Raw genomic sequence first — 15,090 nt, forward strand, 5'->3', positions numbered from 1 at the left:
AGTGTTTTCTGCCCTTTAGGCAACTGCACCAAGTCCCAAGTGCCATTTTTCTCAAGAGATTCTATCTTTGACAACATGGCTTTATACAATTTCTTGTTGTCGTGTCTGTCCATTGCTTCCTTGAAGCAAAACGGTTCACCACAATCTGTCAACATGACATAATCAGCCAGATTGTTTGCATCAGGAACAAATCTGTCAGGTTGTCTAGTAGCCCTAGACGATCTACTAACCCAATGGTTATTTTTTGCTGGCTGTTCTTGCAGGTTTCCATTATCAGCATGTTGTCCTGGCATTTCTGCCTGGAAATCAGCATTAGCAGCTGGCTGTTCCTGCACATGTAGTGGCTCATTATCATGGGCAATAGCTGGCTGATCATTTCTAGCATCATTTTCTGGATTTATAGGTTCATTTACAGCAGGTATTTGCTGTTGTACAGAGGGCACATTTTGTTGTCCAAAAGGTATTTCTTATCAGAATACAACTCTACGGACCTCCTCAGTCTTTTTTGGCTGTTTATGCATGCGATCTTCCCGGAAGATAATGCCATTGCTACATACTACTTTTCTTTTCTCGGGATCCCATAATCTATACCCCATTTCACTCTCGTCACCACATCCTAGGAAAATGCATTTATAGGACTTTGGCTCAAGTTTGCTGTGTTTTTCTTTACGAATGTGCACAAAAGCCTCGTAGCCAAACACTTTCAGATTAGCATATGAAGATGGCTTGCCCGACCATGCTTCTTGGGGAACTCCCTCTCCCCAAAAGACCTATATGGTGACCAATTAATTCAATGAATGGCTGTCATAATAGTCGCTGCCCAGAAGCCATAGGATAATGCAGCATGAGACAGCATCGTACAGACCTTATTTTGTATGGTCCGATTCATATGCTCTGCAACTCCATTTTGGAGCGGATTATGAGGGATAGTGAGCTCCCTCTTTATCCCATTGTTGTCACCAAATGCCTGAAAGGCCTTGGACACATATTCCCCACCATTGTCAGAGCGAAGACATTTAAGTGTCTTACTTGTTTGATTTTCAGCCAATGCCAAGAATTTATTAAACTTGTCAAGCGCTTCATCCTTGCTATGAATAGGTTAAACCCATAGTTTCCGTGTAGCATCATCGACAAAGGTGACAATATTTCTTTTCCCCTAAAGATAATGTTGGTATTTGACATACATCCGAATGTAGTAACTCTAGAGGTTCTACCTTGAGTTTTGTGCAAAAAATAGAGTTCTTTGTTCTTGGGGACTTTCCGACGCTCACTACGTGTGCTTACAGCATTCGATCTGTGCACCAAGTCTTGGAACATAGAGCATCCAAACTCTGCATTCTTCCTCGTTGATGTTCTTCCTTCCCCTCGTGTCAGATACACTGCGCTTTTTCTTCTGGTGTCTTTTTTCAGCATACTTGTTTGACTCATGTGTCCCAATCGGCCATGCCACAAAGAAACGCTTGGGTGCTCGGTCACGGCAACAACATGGTCACGCACACTAAATACATGAAATGGATACAAAGTACCATTCTTGCAACCTTTGGCAATAACCCTAGATCCCTTACAGATCTTCCATTTTCCATCTTTTTATGAGACGTCTGTGCATGTTTGCTATAAATACAATGATCATAATGCTCAAAATTAGCATAACGAAGACAAGGCAAGTAATCCCAACTGGCCATGCCACAAAGAAACGCTTGGCTGCTCGGTCACGACAACAACATGGTTACGCACACTAGATACATGAAGTGGATACAAAGTATCACTCTTGCAACTTGTGGCAATAACCCTAGATCCCTTACAGATCTTCCATTTTCCATCACCAAAGGTGGTACGAAAACCATCATCATCTAGCTGCCCTGTGCTAGTCAAGCTCTTCTTGAGCTGAGGTACATGCCATGCATGCTGAAGTGTAAAGACAGAGCCATGCTGAAACTGTAACTACACACTGCCAATACCTGAAATGTTACATGCATAGTTGTCCCCAAGAGGGACAACACCATGTTGACTGCGTGTATAGGCGAAGAACCACTCATGATGAGGGGTGACATGAAAGGAAACACTTGAATCGAGAATCTAGGTATGCATGTCATCATCTTTATTTGCAAGTAAAGCATGCGCACCAAAGTGTGAAGAGAGAAAGAGTACATCACTCCCACTATCACTGTCATGAGTGACTACATTGACCTCTTCAATTTTTACACTGCTCTTCTTAGGTTGACTTTCCTTCTCTTCCTTGCTTTCATTTGTCTTCTTGCTTTTTCCTTTCTCTTTCTTCCATTTGTAGGAATCACGTTTAAAGTGGCCCTTCTTGCCACAATGATAGTATTCAACATCTTTGTCAACGTGATTTATTGCGTCCCTTGTTATCATATTTGCCTTTCTATTGTGATCTGCCCCTAGTATGCAAAGTACTGAAAGACTTACTGGATGCATTGTTTTGCCGATTCATCTCTTCCATAAGTAGAGCACTCTCTATATCAGCATACAAAAGGATTACATTAGAATTGCTCATAGCAGTCCTGAATGTATTCCAACTCTTTGGTAAAGTGCAAAGCAAGAAAGTAGCCTTAAATTCCTCATCAATCATGAACTTCAAGGCAACCAGCTGGGTGAAAACGGAGTTAAACTCACTCAAGTGAGTAGAGATTGTTGTACCCTCTTTCATATGCAAATCCATAAGCTTTTTTAGCCAATACACTTTGCTTGCAACACTCCTGTGCATACAGTTCTTCCAGTCTAGCCATATCGCATATGTAGAATCTAAACTTTCAATGTTGAACAGCAAAGTATCAAAAATTGATAGTTGGATGGTTGAGCGTGCAAGCTCATTTAACTCATCCCAATCATCCTGTCCATATCTGCGGCCTTTGCCCCTTGTCTCTTGATTGGCTTTGCTTGCTTCTTTTCTAACAGGATATTGTAGCACTACTTTTGCCAAACTGCAAAGTTATGTGTGCCTTCAAGCTTCTTTATGTGCATTAGATTGCTAAAATCATTGTTTCCAGCCATGATTTTCATCCCAAAAGTGACAAAAAAATCAGCAAATGCAGGCCCAAACTGTCACCCAAGTGACCAAGGTACAAACAAGTACCAACTAGCAATAAATAACCACCTAGAAGCACAGATTTAAGACCTGTAATTAAATTTTCAGAAGCACCAAACCATGTGCTACAGCATTCCATAACTGATTACAGTTGTTCCAAGGGCATATGCATCACATTACATGAAAAATCCCAAAATTTCAGCTGCAATTTCTATTGTACATGTACCCACGGGCAAAAAAATTGACACGAACGGTCAAAAGCCCCAAAATTTTGTGCTCAAAGCATCAGACAGACATCTGCATTTTCTCTGTCATGCATAGAACATGTCAATTTTGCCAAAATTTAAGCAAAACCCCCAAATTTTACCAAGTGTTGATGTCCAAATTGGGTGGAATTCAACCTGCATGTACATAAAATGACCAAATGTTGCATAGATTTTGCCCAAATTGCAAAAGCCTAAAATTGCACGGGGTTTAGTGTGCATCAATGTCGAGAAATTGGGTAGATTTCAGCCCAATTTGTGCATGTACATGAAAAGCCCCAAATGTTGGGGACAAAATGTCACAAATTTTTGCAATTTCTGAGATACATATCATTGTTGCATCTTGCTCGCACTAAATTTGGGCTAATCTCCAAATTTCCAAGTCTTGTGTGTACTAATTTTAGTGAAATTGAAAGAATTTTTACTAAAATGTGAAAGACCTCAAAATTCCCTGGTAAATGTGTACTGATTTTGCAATTTCCGAGTCAGATTATCTAGTTATGCTTTAAAACCTTCAAATTCGGGAAAAACCCTAAATTTGTGGGCCTAAATCTGCACAGATTTGCACACTGTGCTTGCACGTGCGAACACCCGGAGGAGAGAAGGTAAAAGCAAACTGAAAATTTGAGAAAAAAAAAAAGGATGTGATGGGGGTCCATTGACCCACGTCTAGGTCTGTGACCCGTTAGGCGTCACGTCGCCTGCCCGACCGCTGTCTCGTGACGCCACGCGTTGGTGTCTTGTCGCTGACATGGCGCTTTTGGTGCCCACGTGCCCAGTCGTCATCTAGTCTGCAACGTCGCCTGCTGGTCGCAACACACCTGCCTTCGTCTGACAGTCAACACTCCTGTCGATTGTGAGTCAGCTACCCGCCGATTGTCAACTGCCCTAGTCTGCTACTCGCCGAGAGCTTGCCTGTCAGCTGCCTTGTCGCACCTAGAGCAACTGTCGCCTACAACCTCACAACCTGCTCGCCTTCTACAGCCCGGCACACTTGAGACGTCTCGAGAAGCGTGCACTCCTTGCCCACTCTGATACAACTTTGTAGTGGCAGGTTAGGCATGGAGATCGAGACAGGCAGTAGATATGCGCAGTGAGAGACAGAGAGTGGGATAGAGCAGAGTCGAGAGTGAGCACGTTTTTAGGTAGAATGACGAGAGAGTATCTTTAGGTTTTTAGATAGGTATATATGTGTAAATACAAGTGCTGAGGGTGTGTTCACATATGAGCAGATTTAAAGGCATGAGGCCTTTATTCCCAACATCCTCTTTTTGCTGCATCTCCCACTCTGTAAATGGATCGGGCTTTGTTGTCATACTGTTACATAACATCCTCAAATTAGCACTAACGAATACTAGATTGTTTGCCCTCTTCACACCAAGACGGTTCCTCTTCTTTGAAGCAATGTGAGCGTATGTACTCCACAATTGCTCCAAACAAGAGGAACTAACTGGTTGACTCAAAATACGGATGGCTAGTTGTTGCAACTCAGGACCATTCGAACCAAAGTCCTTCCACCACAAAGTTGCCCCAATCTTACATTGATCCTCCTGTGCATCCCCACAGCCAAAAGAACCCGGAAAGGTCCTATAACATGAAAGTTGATCTCTGATCTTTCATCTAGTGCCATGATCATGCACTAGATGAGGCAATATAAGTCTCTATGCATCCATAACCTGAGTGTCATTCTCTTGACCCTTGCCCTAGAACTCAGGATCCACAACAACTGCAGCTGCATGCATGGGTAAGCTATAGGAGCTCTACCTCATCACAACTAAATGATGTATCTCTTCATACACCTCATCATGCAGCTTTCATTCAGCCTATCCATAGCCTCATATACCTTGCCAATGCAAGGTTGCATAGCATCCATAACCCTCAATAAATACACAATAGGTGATACCATAGCATTTATCCGCTTTACATCATCCCAAAAAGTGGAGTTACTTGTTTTCTCGAAGCATAAGATACCTGTAGGAGCACCTACCAATGTTGATGAGGTAAACTCATCACTAAGAAATAACGTGCCTCAAGGCACCACTGCATTTTTTTAATCTGCCTAGTATCAAGAAGTTAAAGGCAAATTTGGTATCAGAGTATTTTAAAAGTATCTTCTTCGATCGCAAAGAGAAGTGATGGCGAAGAAACTGGTGATTTAAAACAAAGCTAACCATTTGAGCTTCTTGCTCTATGATAGGCTACCAATATCCTCTAGTAGATTGTTAAAGCAACGAGTCATAAAATATGAAACTGTGATATGCGGATAATATCCCTGGATAATAGCACGTGTTGCCCTATTTTCGGGCTCTTTATCTGCAACAAATCCCACAATATGCTCTAGGCCAATATGTAGTGATGGGTTAGGCATAGAGATCTAGGCAGATAGTCATTACGCGTAGTGAGAGACAGAGACAGTTAGATAGAGCAGAGTCGAAATTGAGCCTGTTTGTAGGTACAATGACGATAGTGTACCTTTAGGTTTTTTTAGATAGATATATATGTGTAAGTACAGCTGCTAAGGGTGTGTTCACACTCGAGCACATTTAAAGGCACAAGGCCTTTATTCGCAACAACCTCCCACCTAAAGGCAATGTGCCTGAAGAGGAGAAAAGAATCAGCTAAGTCTAGGTATGTACAAAGCTGAAATACATATATCTATCCAACTCCCATTATCTATCGGCAATGAGAAAACCGCTATGCTGGAAGACCCTTCGTGAGAAGGTCTGCAGGGTTATCATCTGATGTACTTTGACAGCTCAATGCTCTTGTTGTCAAGTACATCTCTAATGAAGTGATACTTCACATGTATGTGCTTTGTCTTTGTATAAAAGACAGGATTCCGTGCTAGCGTGATAGCACTCTGACTATCACAATGGAGAACAGGTAACTCTGAGATGCCAAGCTCTCCCACCAGACGTGAAAGCCATAAAGCCTCCTTGCATGCTTTAGTGGCAGCCACATACTCTGCCTCTATAGTAGACAATGCAACACACTTTGTAGCTTGGAGATCCAAGAGACTGGTCCTCTTGTGAAAGTAAACGCATACCGAGAAGTGGACTTCCTGCAGTCCGCATGACCAGCATAGTCTACATCCATAAAGCCAACAACAGATGCCTTCTACTTTTCAAAGCAGATGCACAACTCCTTTGTGCCTTTGAGGTATCTCGTAATACCTTTCATTGCATCCCAATGCTTCTTGCCAGGGGTTGCTATGTATCTGCTAACCACTCCCACTGCAAAGGCAATGTCAGGACGTGTAGCAACCATAGCATACATTAAACTGCCAATAGCTGAAGCATATGGTATCTTGGCCATTTCAGCCTTCTCATCATCAGATGTAGAGTTGTCCTCTGCACTAAGTTTCACATATGGAGGCAATGGAATCCCAATTGTTTTCCCCCCCTCCATATTGAAACGTTGCAAAACTTTGGAGATATACTCTTGCTGAGATAGATAGAGTAAGCCTTTTGATCTATCTCTGAGTTTTCATATGCCAAGAATGTGATTTGCATCACCAAGATCCTTCATGTCAAAGCTGCCATGAAGAATTTGCTTCAATGAATCCAAGGCATGAGTATCCCTGCCAGCAATCAGCACGTCATCAACATACAAAACCAAGATAATCAAGCTACCATCTGCTGTCTTCTTGGTGTACAAGCAGTGATCCACTTGACTTCTATGAAAGCCTTGGGACTGCATGAATGTATCAAACTTATGATATACCATTCTCTTGGTGCTTGTTTGAGCCCATACAAACTCCTTTTGAGTTTGCATACCATCTTTTCTTTCGCTTGTTCAACAAACCCTTCAGGTTGCTGCATATATATGTCCTCATACAGATCACCATATAAAAATACAGTCTTTATATCCATTTGTATGAGCTCCGTATCCTCAACTGCAACCAAGCCCAAAATGGTTCTTAATGTAGTCATCTTGATAACAGGAGAGAAAATCTCATCAAAGTCAATTCCATGCTCTTGCTTGTACCCCTTTGCAAGCAATCTTGCTTTGTACTTTGGCGAGGAACCAAAAGTGACCATCTTGTAAACCCATTTGCATGGAAGGGTTTATTGTCCTTTAGGCTTTATACAATTTTTTGCTTTCCTTTCTTTCCATTGCTTCCTTGATGCAAGACGGTTCACCACATTTTGTCAACATGACATAATCAGCCACATTAGTTGCACAAGGAACAAATTTGTTAGGTTGTCTAGTAGCCCTAGACGATCTCGTAACCCAATGGTCATTGTTTGTTGGCTGTTCCTGCAAATTTCCATTTTCAGCATGCTGTCCTGGCATTTCAGCCTGCAAATCAGCATTAACGACTTGCTGTCCTGGCTGTTTCTGCACATATACTGGCTCATTTTCATGGGCAATAGTTGGACGATCATTTCCTGCATTTACAGGTTCATTTAGAGCAGGTATTTGCTACTGTAAAACGGGCACATTTTGCTGTCCAAAAGGTATTTCTTCGTAGAATACAACCCTACGGACCTCCTCAGTCTTTTCAGGCTGTTTGTGCATGCGATCTTCTCGGAAGATAAAGTCATTGCTGCGTACTACTTTCCTTTTCTCAGGATCCCATTATCTATACCCCATTTCACACTTGTCACCATATCCTAGAAAAATGTATTTACAGGACTTTGGTTCAAGTTTGCTGCATTTTTCTTTACGAATGTGTACAAAAGCCTCGCAGCCAAACACTTTCAGATGAGCATATAAAGGTGGCTTACTCGACCACGCTTCTTGGGGAACTCCCCTCCCAAAGACTTGTTTGGTGACTGATTAATTAAGTGAACGGTTGTCATAACAATCTCTGCCCAAAAACCATGGGGTAATGCAACATGATATAGCATTGTACATACGTTATCCTGTATGGTCCGATTCATATGCTCTGCAACTTTAATTTGGGGCGGATTATGAGGGGCAATGAGCTTCCTCTTTATCCCTTTGCTGTCACAAAATGCCTGAAAGGCCTTGGATATATATTCCCCACCATTGTCAGAGCGGAGACATTTAAGTGTTTTATCTGTTTGATTTTCTACCAATGCCAAGAATTTTTTAAATTTGTCAAGCACTTCATCCTTGCTACGCATAGGGTAAACTCATAGTTTCCGTGTAGCATCATCGACAAAGGTGACAAAATATTTCTTTTTCCCTAAAGATAATGTTGGCATTTGACATACATCCGAATTTACTAGCTCTAGAGGAGAAGATTTCAAAGAAAGAGACGTTTTATGAGACGTTTGTGCATGTTTGCGATAAGTACAATGATTAGAATGCTCAAAATCAGCATAACGAAGACAAGGCAAGTAACCCAAACGAGAAAGCACTTTCATTCCTGTTTGATGGATGTGTCCCAACCGGCCATGCCACAAAGAAACACTTGGCTGCTTGGTCACGGCAACAACATGGTCACTCACACTAGATACATGAAGTGGATACAAAGTGTCACTCTTGCAACCTCTGGCAATAACCCTAGATCCCTTTTACAGATCTTCCATTTTCCATCACCAAAGGTGGTATGAAAACCATCATCATCTAGCTGCCCTGTGCTAATCAAGCTCTTCTTAAGTTAAGGTACATGCCGTGCATGTTGAAGTGTAAAGACAGAGCCATGCTGAAATTGTAAGTGCACACTACTAATACTTGAAATGTCACATGCATAGTTGTCCCCAAGATGGACAGCACCATGTGGACCCTGTGTATAGACGGAGAACCACTCATGATGAGGGGTGACATGAAATGAAGCACTTGAATCGAGAATCTAGGTATGCATGTCATCATCTTTATTTGCAAGTAAAGCATGCGCACCAAAGTGTGAAGAGAGAAAGAGTACATCACTCCCACTATCACTGTCATGAGTGACTACATTGACCTCTTCAATTTTTACACTGCTCTTCTTAGGCTGACTGTCCTTCTCTTCCTTGCTTTCATTTGTCTTCTTGCTTTTTCCTTTCTCTTTCTTCCATTTGTAGGAATCACGTTTAAAGTGGCCCTTCTTGCCACAATGATGGTATTCAACATCTTTGCCACGTTATTTACTGCGTCCCTTGCTATCATGTTTGCCCTTTTGTTGTGATCTGCTCCTAGTATGCAAAGCACTGGAAGACTTATGGGATGCATTGTTCTGCCGATTCTTCTCTTCCATAAGTAGAGCGCTCTCTAAATCAGCATGCAAAAGGATCACATTAGAATTGCTCATAGCAGTCCTGAATGTATCCCAACTCTCTGGTAAAGTGCAAAGTAAAAAAGTAGCTTTAAATTCCTCATCAATCATGAACTTGAAGGCAACCAGCTGGCTGAAAATGGAGTTTAACTCACTCAAGTGAGTAGACATTGTTGTACCCTCTTTCATACGCAAATCCATAAGCTTTTTTAGCCAATACACTTTGCTTGCAACACTCTTCTGTGCATACAGTTCTTTCAATCTAGTCCATGTAGAATATGTACATGTACCCACGGGCATAAAATTTGACATGAATGGTCAAAAGCTCCAAAATTTTGTGCTCAAAAGCATCAAACACACATCTGCATTTTCTGTGTCATGTATAGGACAGGCCAGTTTTGCTAAAATAGAGCAATTTGAGCAAAACCCCCAAATTTTACCAAGTGTTGATGTCCAAATTGTGTGGAATTCAACCTGCATGTACATAAAATGACCAAATGCTACACAGATTTTGCCCAAACTGCAAAAGCCTCAAATTGCACGGGGTCCAGTGTGCATCAATGTCGAGAAATTGGGTAGATTTCAGCCCAATTTGCGCATGTACATGAAAAGCCCTAAATGTCGGGGATAAAATGTCACAAAATTTCTGCAATTTTGAGACAAATGACCTTGCTCTACATCACAATTTCCAAATCCAGGAAAAGCCCCAAATTTTCGGGCCAAGATAACACAGATTTGGCCTTTTGTGCCTAGCGTGCGAAACCCCGTCAGGAAAGGGAGTAGAAGTCGAATTTTTTCATGTTTTTCTTTAAAAAAAAACGATTTTGAAAAAAAACGTGTGACAGGGTCAGGTCTCCGATGGGACGTTGCTTATGTCTACCTGTCAGGGACCACCATTGCGCGACTGCTACCCATTATGTGCTGTCCGGTGCCCGCTGGTCCTCGTTAGCTACTGTCCCGTCACACCCACTGGCCCACGTCAACTGCAGTCGCCTGTCGTTTGTCGACCTGCCGCACGCCCTGCGACAATTTCTGCTTGCCTGCGACTTGCCATCTAATTCAGGCTATAGCTACCGTCAGTCATTTGTTGACAGGCAATACAACTGCTTCTCCTGCACACAAGCTTGCCTTTGACTTGTCTTGCCTACTTGCTCGCAAACTCCGAGAGGCACAAATGCCTCAACCGCAGCTCTAATACCAGTTTGTAGTGACGGGTTAGGCACATAGATCTAGATAGATAGTTGTACGTGCAGTGAGAGATAGAGCAGAGTCCAGAGTGAGCCCGTTTGTAGGTACAATGATGATAGTGTACCTTTAGGTTTTTTTTAGATAGATATATGTGTGTAAGTACAAATGCTAAGTATGTGTTCACACCCTAGCACATTTAAAGGCACGAGGCCTTTATTCCCAACACAATAAGCTCAATACTTGTAATCCACTCTGCTGCAAATACATTTGCTGACTTTCTTGTGCTTAATGCATCATGTGAAGATATGAAATGCATTTCCCCACGAGAATAAGCAACCACATCATGAATGGATCGCTTGCGTGTATCACTCCAATCATCAGCAATCAAGGAAACTCCATTTTTAGCCCACAGGCTCTTTCTAGTCACTGGTGCTTCCTCAACAAGGCGCTTTTCCTTGTCGGGCAAAGTGGTGCGTAAGGTCTCTGATGATGGAGGTACATGCGAAGGGCCATACTCACTAATCTTCTTGCACATCAATTTAAAATCCTCTGACCTAGCTGCACGCAATTGAATGTGGTCATAATAAAAAAAACATGCCACTGATGTATTCACGTCTTCCTTCTTCTTGGGATCCCAACTAGCATCAAGTGTACTCTATCTATGTGCAACATGTGGCGTTGTTGATGCCGTGGCTGATGCAATGTCTACAGTAGGTGTGGAGGTAGCACTTCCTGATACTGACCTGCTTTAGACACATCTGATGGGGATGGTGTCACAAAAGTTGCAGGGTTAACTCCAACACATTGTGGTCTAGATGTAAGATAAGCTTGTTGACTTGCTACACGATCACGAAGCTCCCTTTGCGTCTCCAAGGTCACATTTGGACAAAATTGTACCTTTGAATTTGGCTCATGTAGGAGATGAGCTCGAACCTGATTATGCATAAAATGAAACAAGTGGCAATTTGTATTCCATATTCTAATATTTAAGTAACTTTGAAAAATTAAAATCAATAAAAATTCGAAATACAAATGCACGGCTTAATGGATTACCATGTTTGCTCCACTAGTTCTCTTGTATGGGCAAAGCTTGCAAGCCCATGGTCGAGATCCTCCACAACTCAATGGGCGGTCAACATTTACTTCTTCCCACCATGACCAATCATCGAACCTTCTTCCTCGACCACCAGCCCGACGAGTGGGGTACGAAGAAGGAAGAAGAGAAGGGAGAAGTGAAGAGAAGGAAGAAGGAAGAACAGAAGGGAGAAGGAAGAGAGGTTGGAGGTGAGAAGAGATGGGGGGACTGGTGGTTGGCCACTGATGGGGGGACTGGTCACTCGGAGCCGCTGCAAGGCAGCGGGACAAGAGGCGGGTGGGACGTGCATCGAGCAGACAGGAGTGAGGCGGGCGGGAACGTGCAGCCGATCGCGTGGGAGCAGCAGGCTGCGGGCCGAAGGTAAGTGGGTGCCACGTGACATTCCTTGTGCCGTTTCAGACAAGGAACATAGGGTTCCCTATCTGAAATGGGATAGGGAACGTTCCACAGATTTGCAACACGTCCCATGACGGCTTCATGTCTGGGACGGCGATTCTGCATGCCGGGGTGTTAGAATTTGCCAATTCCAGGTAGTGCCCCATGTAATTTGTGTGGTGTGGAGACTTCAACCGTGTGGTGTGTCTAGGACTTTAAATGTGGTGACACTAGGCTCTAGAGTTGAGTAAATCCAACTCTAGTTAGGTGTGGGAGTTTGGTTAGGTCAACCTTAAACCTTAGTTGTACTTTGTACTTTCATTCTGTGTCATGCAATCTTGAGCTAATATGCTCTCTTGAGCTCACACTGTCTATTGTTCACTGTCAGATAGGTGCAAATAAGATCTGGCAGATAGGCTGAAGCCTCAAACTGATGCCTTTGCTGAGGGATTGTAGACTGCCTGTATCTACCCTTGTTTAGCTTCTGTCCTAGCTATCATCAGGGCTTGTCAAGCAGTCAAACTTACAGTGGTGGTTGACTTTGACTTCAGGCTGTAGTCTGCGATGCATGTGGCTAGCAGGCTTATGGATCTTCTTTGAAGCCGAGACGAACTGCCAAAACTGGCGATGACCAATAACTTACAGCAGTTGGTTTTTCTTTTCAAAGTAAACCATGGTGATGAAGAAGTTATGCTGTTAATACCTTGTGCTGATCTCAAACATTGGCAATGCAATCTACCACAGAAGTAGGATGAGGATTTTAGGTTTTCAAGAGTTACCTCTCTTGTATACTGTTTTGGTCCATCATGCAAACTTGCTCATTAGGAAGCCTGGCAGGCTTTCTTGTGAATGAGTGTGAGTGTATTTTTTTAGCAAGATATGATGGAAGGATGAATGCTTCAATAATATTGCTTCTTTCTTTTTGTGTCTGTGCCTGCGTAGGTGATGCCCCTCTTACAGCAGTTCAGTTACTCTGGGTGAACCTCATTATGGACACACTGGGAGCATTGGCACTTGCAACTGAACCTCCATATGATGCATTGATGGCAAGGCCACCAGTGGGGCGAAAGGGGAAGCTTATCACAAATGTGATGTGGAGAAATATTCTAGGTGAGGCAATTTATCAATTGGCTGTTCTTTGGGTTTTACAGTTTAGAGGAGAACAACTGCTACATCTCCAAGTTGATGATACTGAGGATGTGCTGAATACAATGATTTTCAACACTTTTGTTTTCTTACAGGTTAGTTGATTCCAGAATGAAATCTATTCAGTATTAGAAAAAGTATCCTACCTTGGTCTTGAAATTTTGTTTCTGAACTGACTTCTGAAATATGGCAACAGATTTTCAACGAGATAAACTGCCGAGAGATGGAAAAGCTTAACGTGTTCACGAATTTCTTTACAAACGGAATGTTTCTGTCAGTCATATTTTTTACTGTAGTGTTTCAAGTCGTGATTGTAGAGTTTCTTGGAAGGTTGGCAGTTACTGTGCCACTCACTCTCTCTCAGTGGGCAATATGCATCTTGCTAGGTTTTGGCAGTCTTTTAGTTGGAATTTTGATAAAGCTCATACCAGTTCCTTCAAAAGCCATTTCCGAATATCTCCCTTGGCATAGTAGTAGCCCTAGTAGTGGGTATCAAGCATTGGAAGAAGATCAAGGGGATGGATATCAAGCTTTGGAAGGAAGCCCAAGAAACATGTGAAATTTTCATTAGCATTGGTTTTCAGGTGTTACATCAAAAGTGACTTGATAACCTTGTAGTTTCGTAGGTTCATCACTGAAAATTTTGCTGGGATATAAAACATCAAAATATGGTTTTCTTTGGATAGGCTTGTTAAACAAAACATCAGACTATCTTATGTTCGATAAGTTTGTTACACAAACAGAACAGAGTTCAGTCTTGTTGCAAGGGTTGGAAGCTCAGTTTTACTGTACTGTACTTTCAGAGAAACTCTGCGTGATGAAATCTATCTGACTTTCAACACCAGAAGTTAGGAGATGAGAAAAAAAGTGGATTTTTTGGTTTTCTACAGTCCAAGGGTGCTTTGAACAATCTCACAGCATCATCTCTTCAAGGAGCAAAAGTAGCTGTTTTGCTTGCTATCTTGTGACAGTTCTCCCAATTTTGTTCTTCAACATGTGGCTGTCTATGACTATCATGTATGAGAAACTTATTCTAGTCAAAACTTATGATGGATTCAACAATATTACTTAAAGATTTCAGCCATGATCATCTCCAAGATATACAGATAATCCAAGAACTTGTGTCTGTAACATTGCATAAATTGCTTGCCGTGGTTCCAAATAATGTCCACCAGAATTTGAAAAACTGTCTGATTTCAGGTGAAAAGGCAAGTGTTGCATGTAAAAGCATAACATTTTCATTGTAGAGTGAACGAATTCTCAAATTGTTTGGAGGGATGGATGGTATCTTCCCCTAACTTTTTAGGAGGTACAAGCTTTTGTTCCTTGCTCATGACATCGGCCTTTTGATAATTAATATTGCATTTGTAAACCTGGCCCAAATTTCAACTGATGGGAATCAGTAACAGGTACCACATCCACAATTCGCATTTCATGGGCATGCCCTCATGGCTGATTAACCATGAACCCAGCTCATGACTCCGGGCTTTTTATAATCATATGGCGTTTGTAAACCTGCCCCAAATTTCAACTAATGAGAGTGTGCACATGGGCATTTATTTTTGTGGGGCGGGGTGGCTGGGTGTGTGGATACCCAAATTATATTATTGAAAAAGAGGAAGAGGAACACTAAAGGAGCCAACCAAGGAGGTTAAGTGATGGCTAAAAGGTGATGGAGCGGCCACTAGTGATGATCTCCCATCTAATTTGTAGAAAGGTATTGGCTTCACATCAGATTATATGAGCGGAGCTGTGAGCAGGTCCATTGGTGACCAAGACTTTGTTCTAGTAGGCAATGATCCTTTTGCAT

General features: G+C 42.2%; 1 protein-coding gene across 7 annotated transcripts in view; it reads left to right on the top strand.

Moving 5' to 3' along the window:
* LOC148010167 (putative calcium-transporting ATPase 11, plasma membrane-type) overlaps nucleotides 1-15,090 on the top strand; it is a 127,750-nt gene that overhangs the window by 105,701 nt on the left and 6,959 nt on the right. For 2 of the 7 annotated variants that reach the window (XM_087673291.1, XM_087673292.1), the window contains 2 exons: nucleotides 13,077-13,375; nucleotides 13,477-14,386. In XM_087673291.1, the coding sequence (XP_087529417.1) occupies nucleotides 13,077-13,375; nucleotides 13,477-13,839 (662 nt within the window). In that variant the 3' untranslated portion in view covers nucleotides 13,840-14,386. Of the gene's footprint in view, nucleotides 1-13,076; nucleotides 14,387-15,090 lie in introns of those variants that run through there. The other 5 variants (XM_087673296.1, XM_087673294.1, XM_087673293.1 and 2 more) reach the window with 4 other exon arrangements.

The sequence above is a fragment of the Lygodium microphyllum genome, chromosome 30, assembly GCF_053477565.2.
Source record: "Lygodium microphyllum isolate KBCC chromosome 30, Lygodium_microphyllum_v1.1.10, whole genome shotgun sequence".
Classification (NCBI taxonomy): Eukaryota; Viridiplantae; Streptophyta; class Polypodiopsida; order Schizaeales; family Lygodiaceae; genus Lygodium; species Lygodium microphyllum.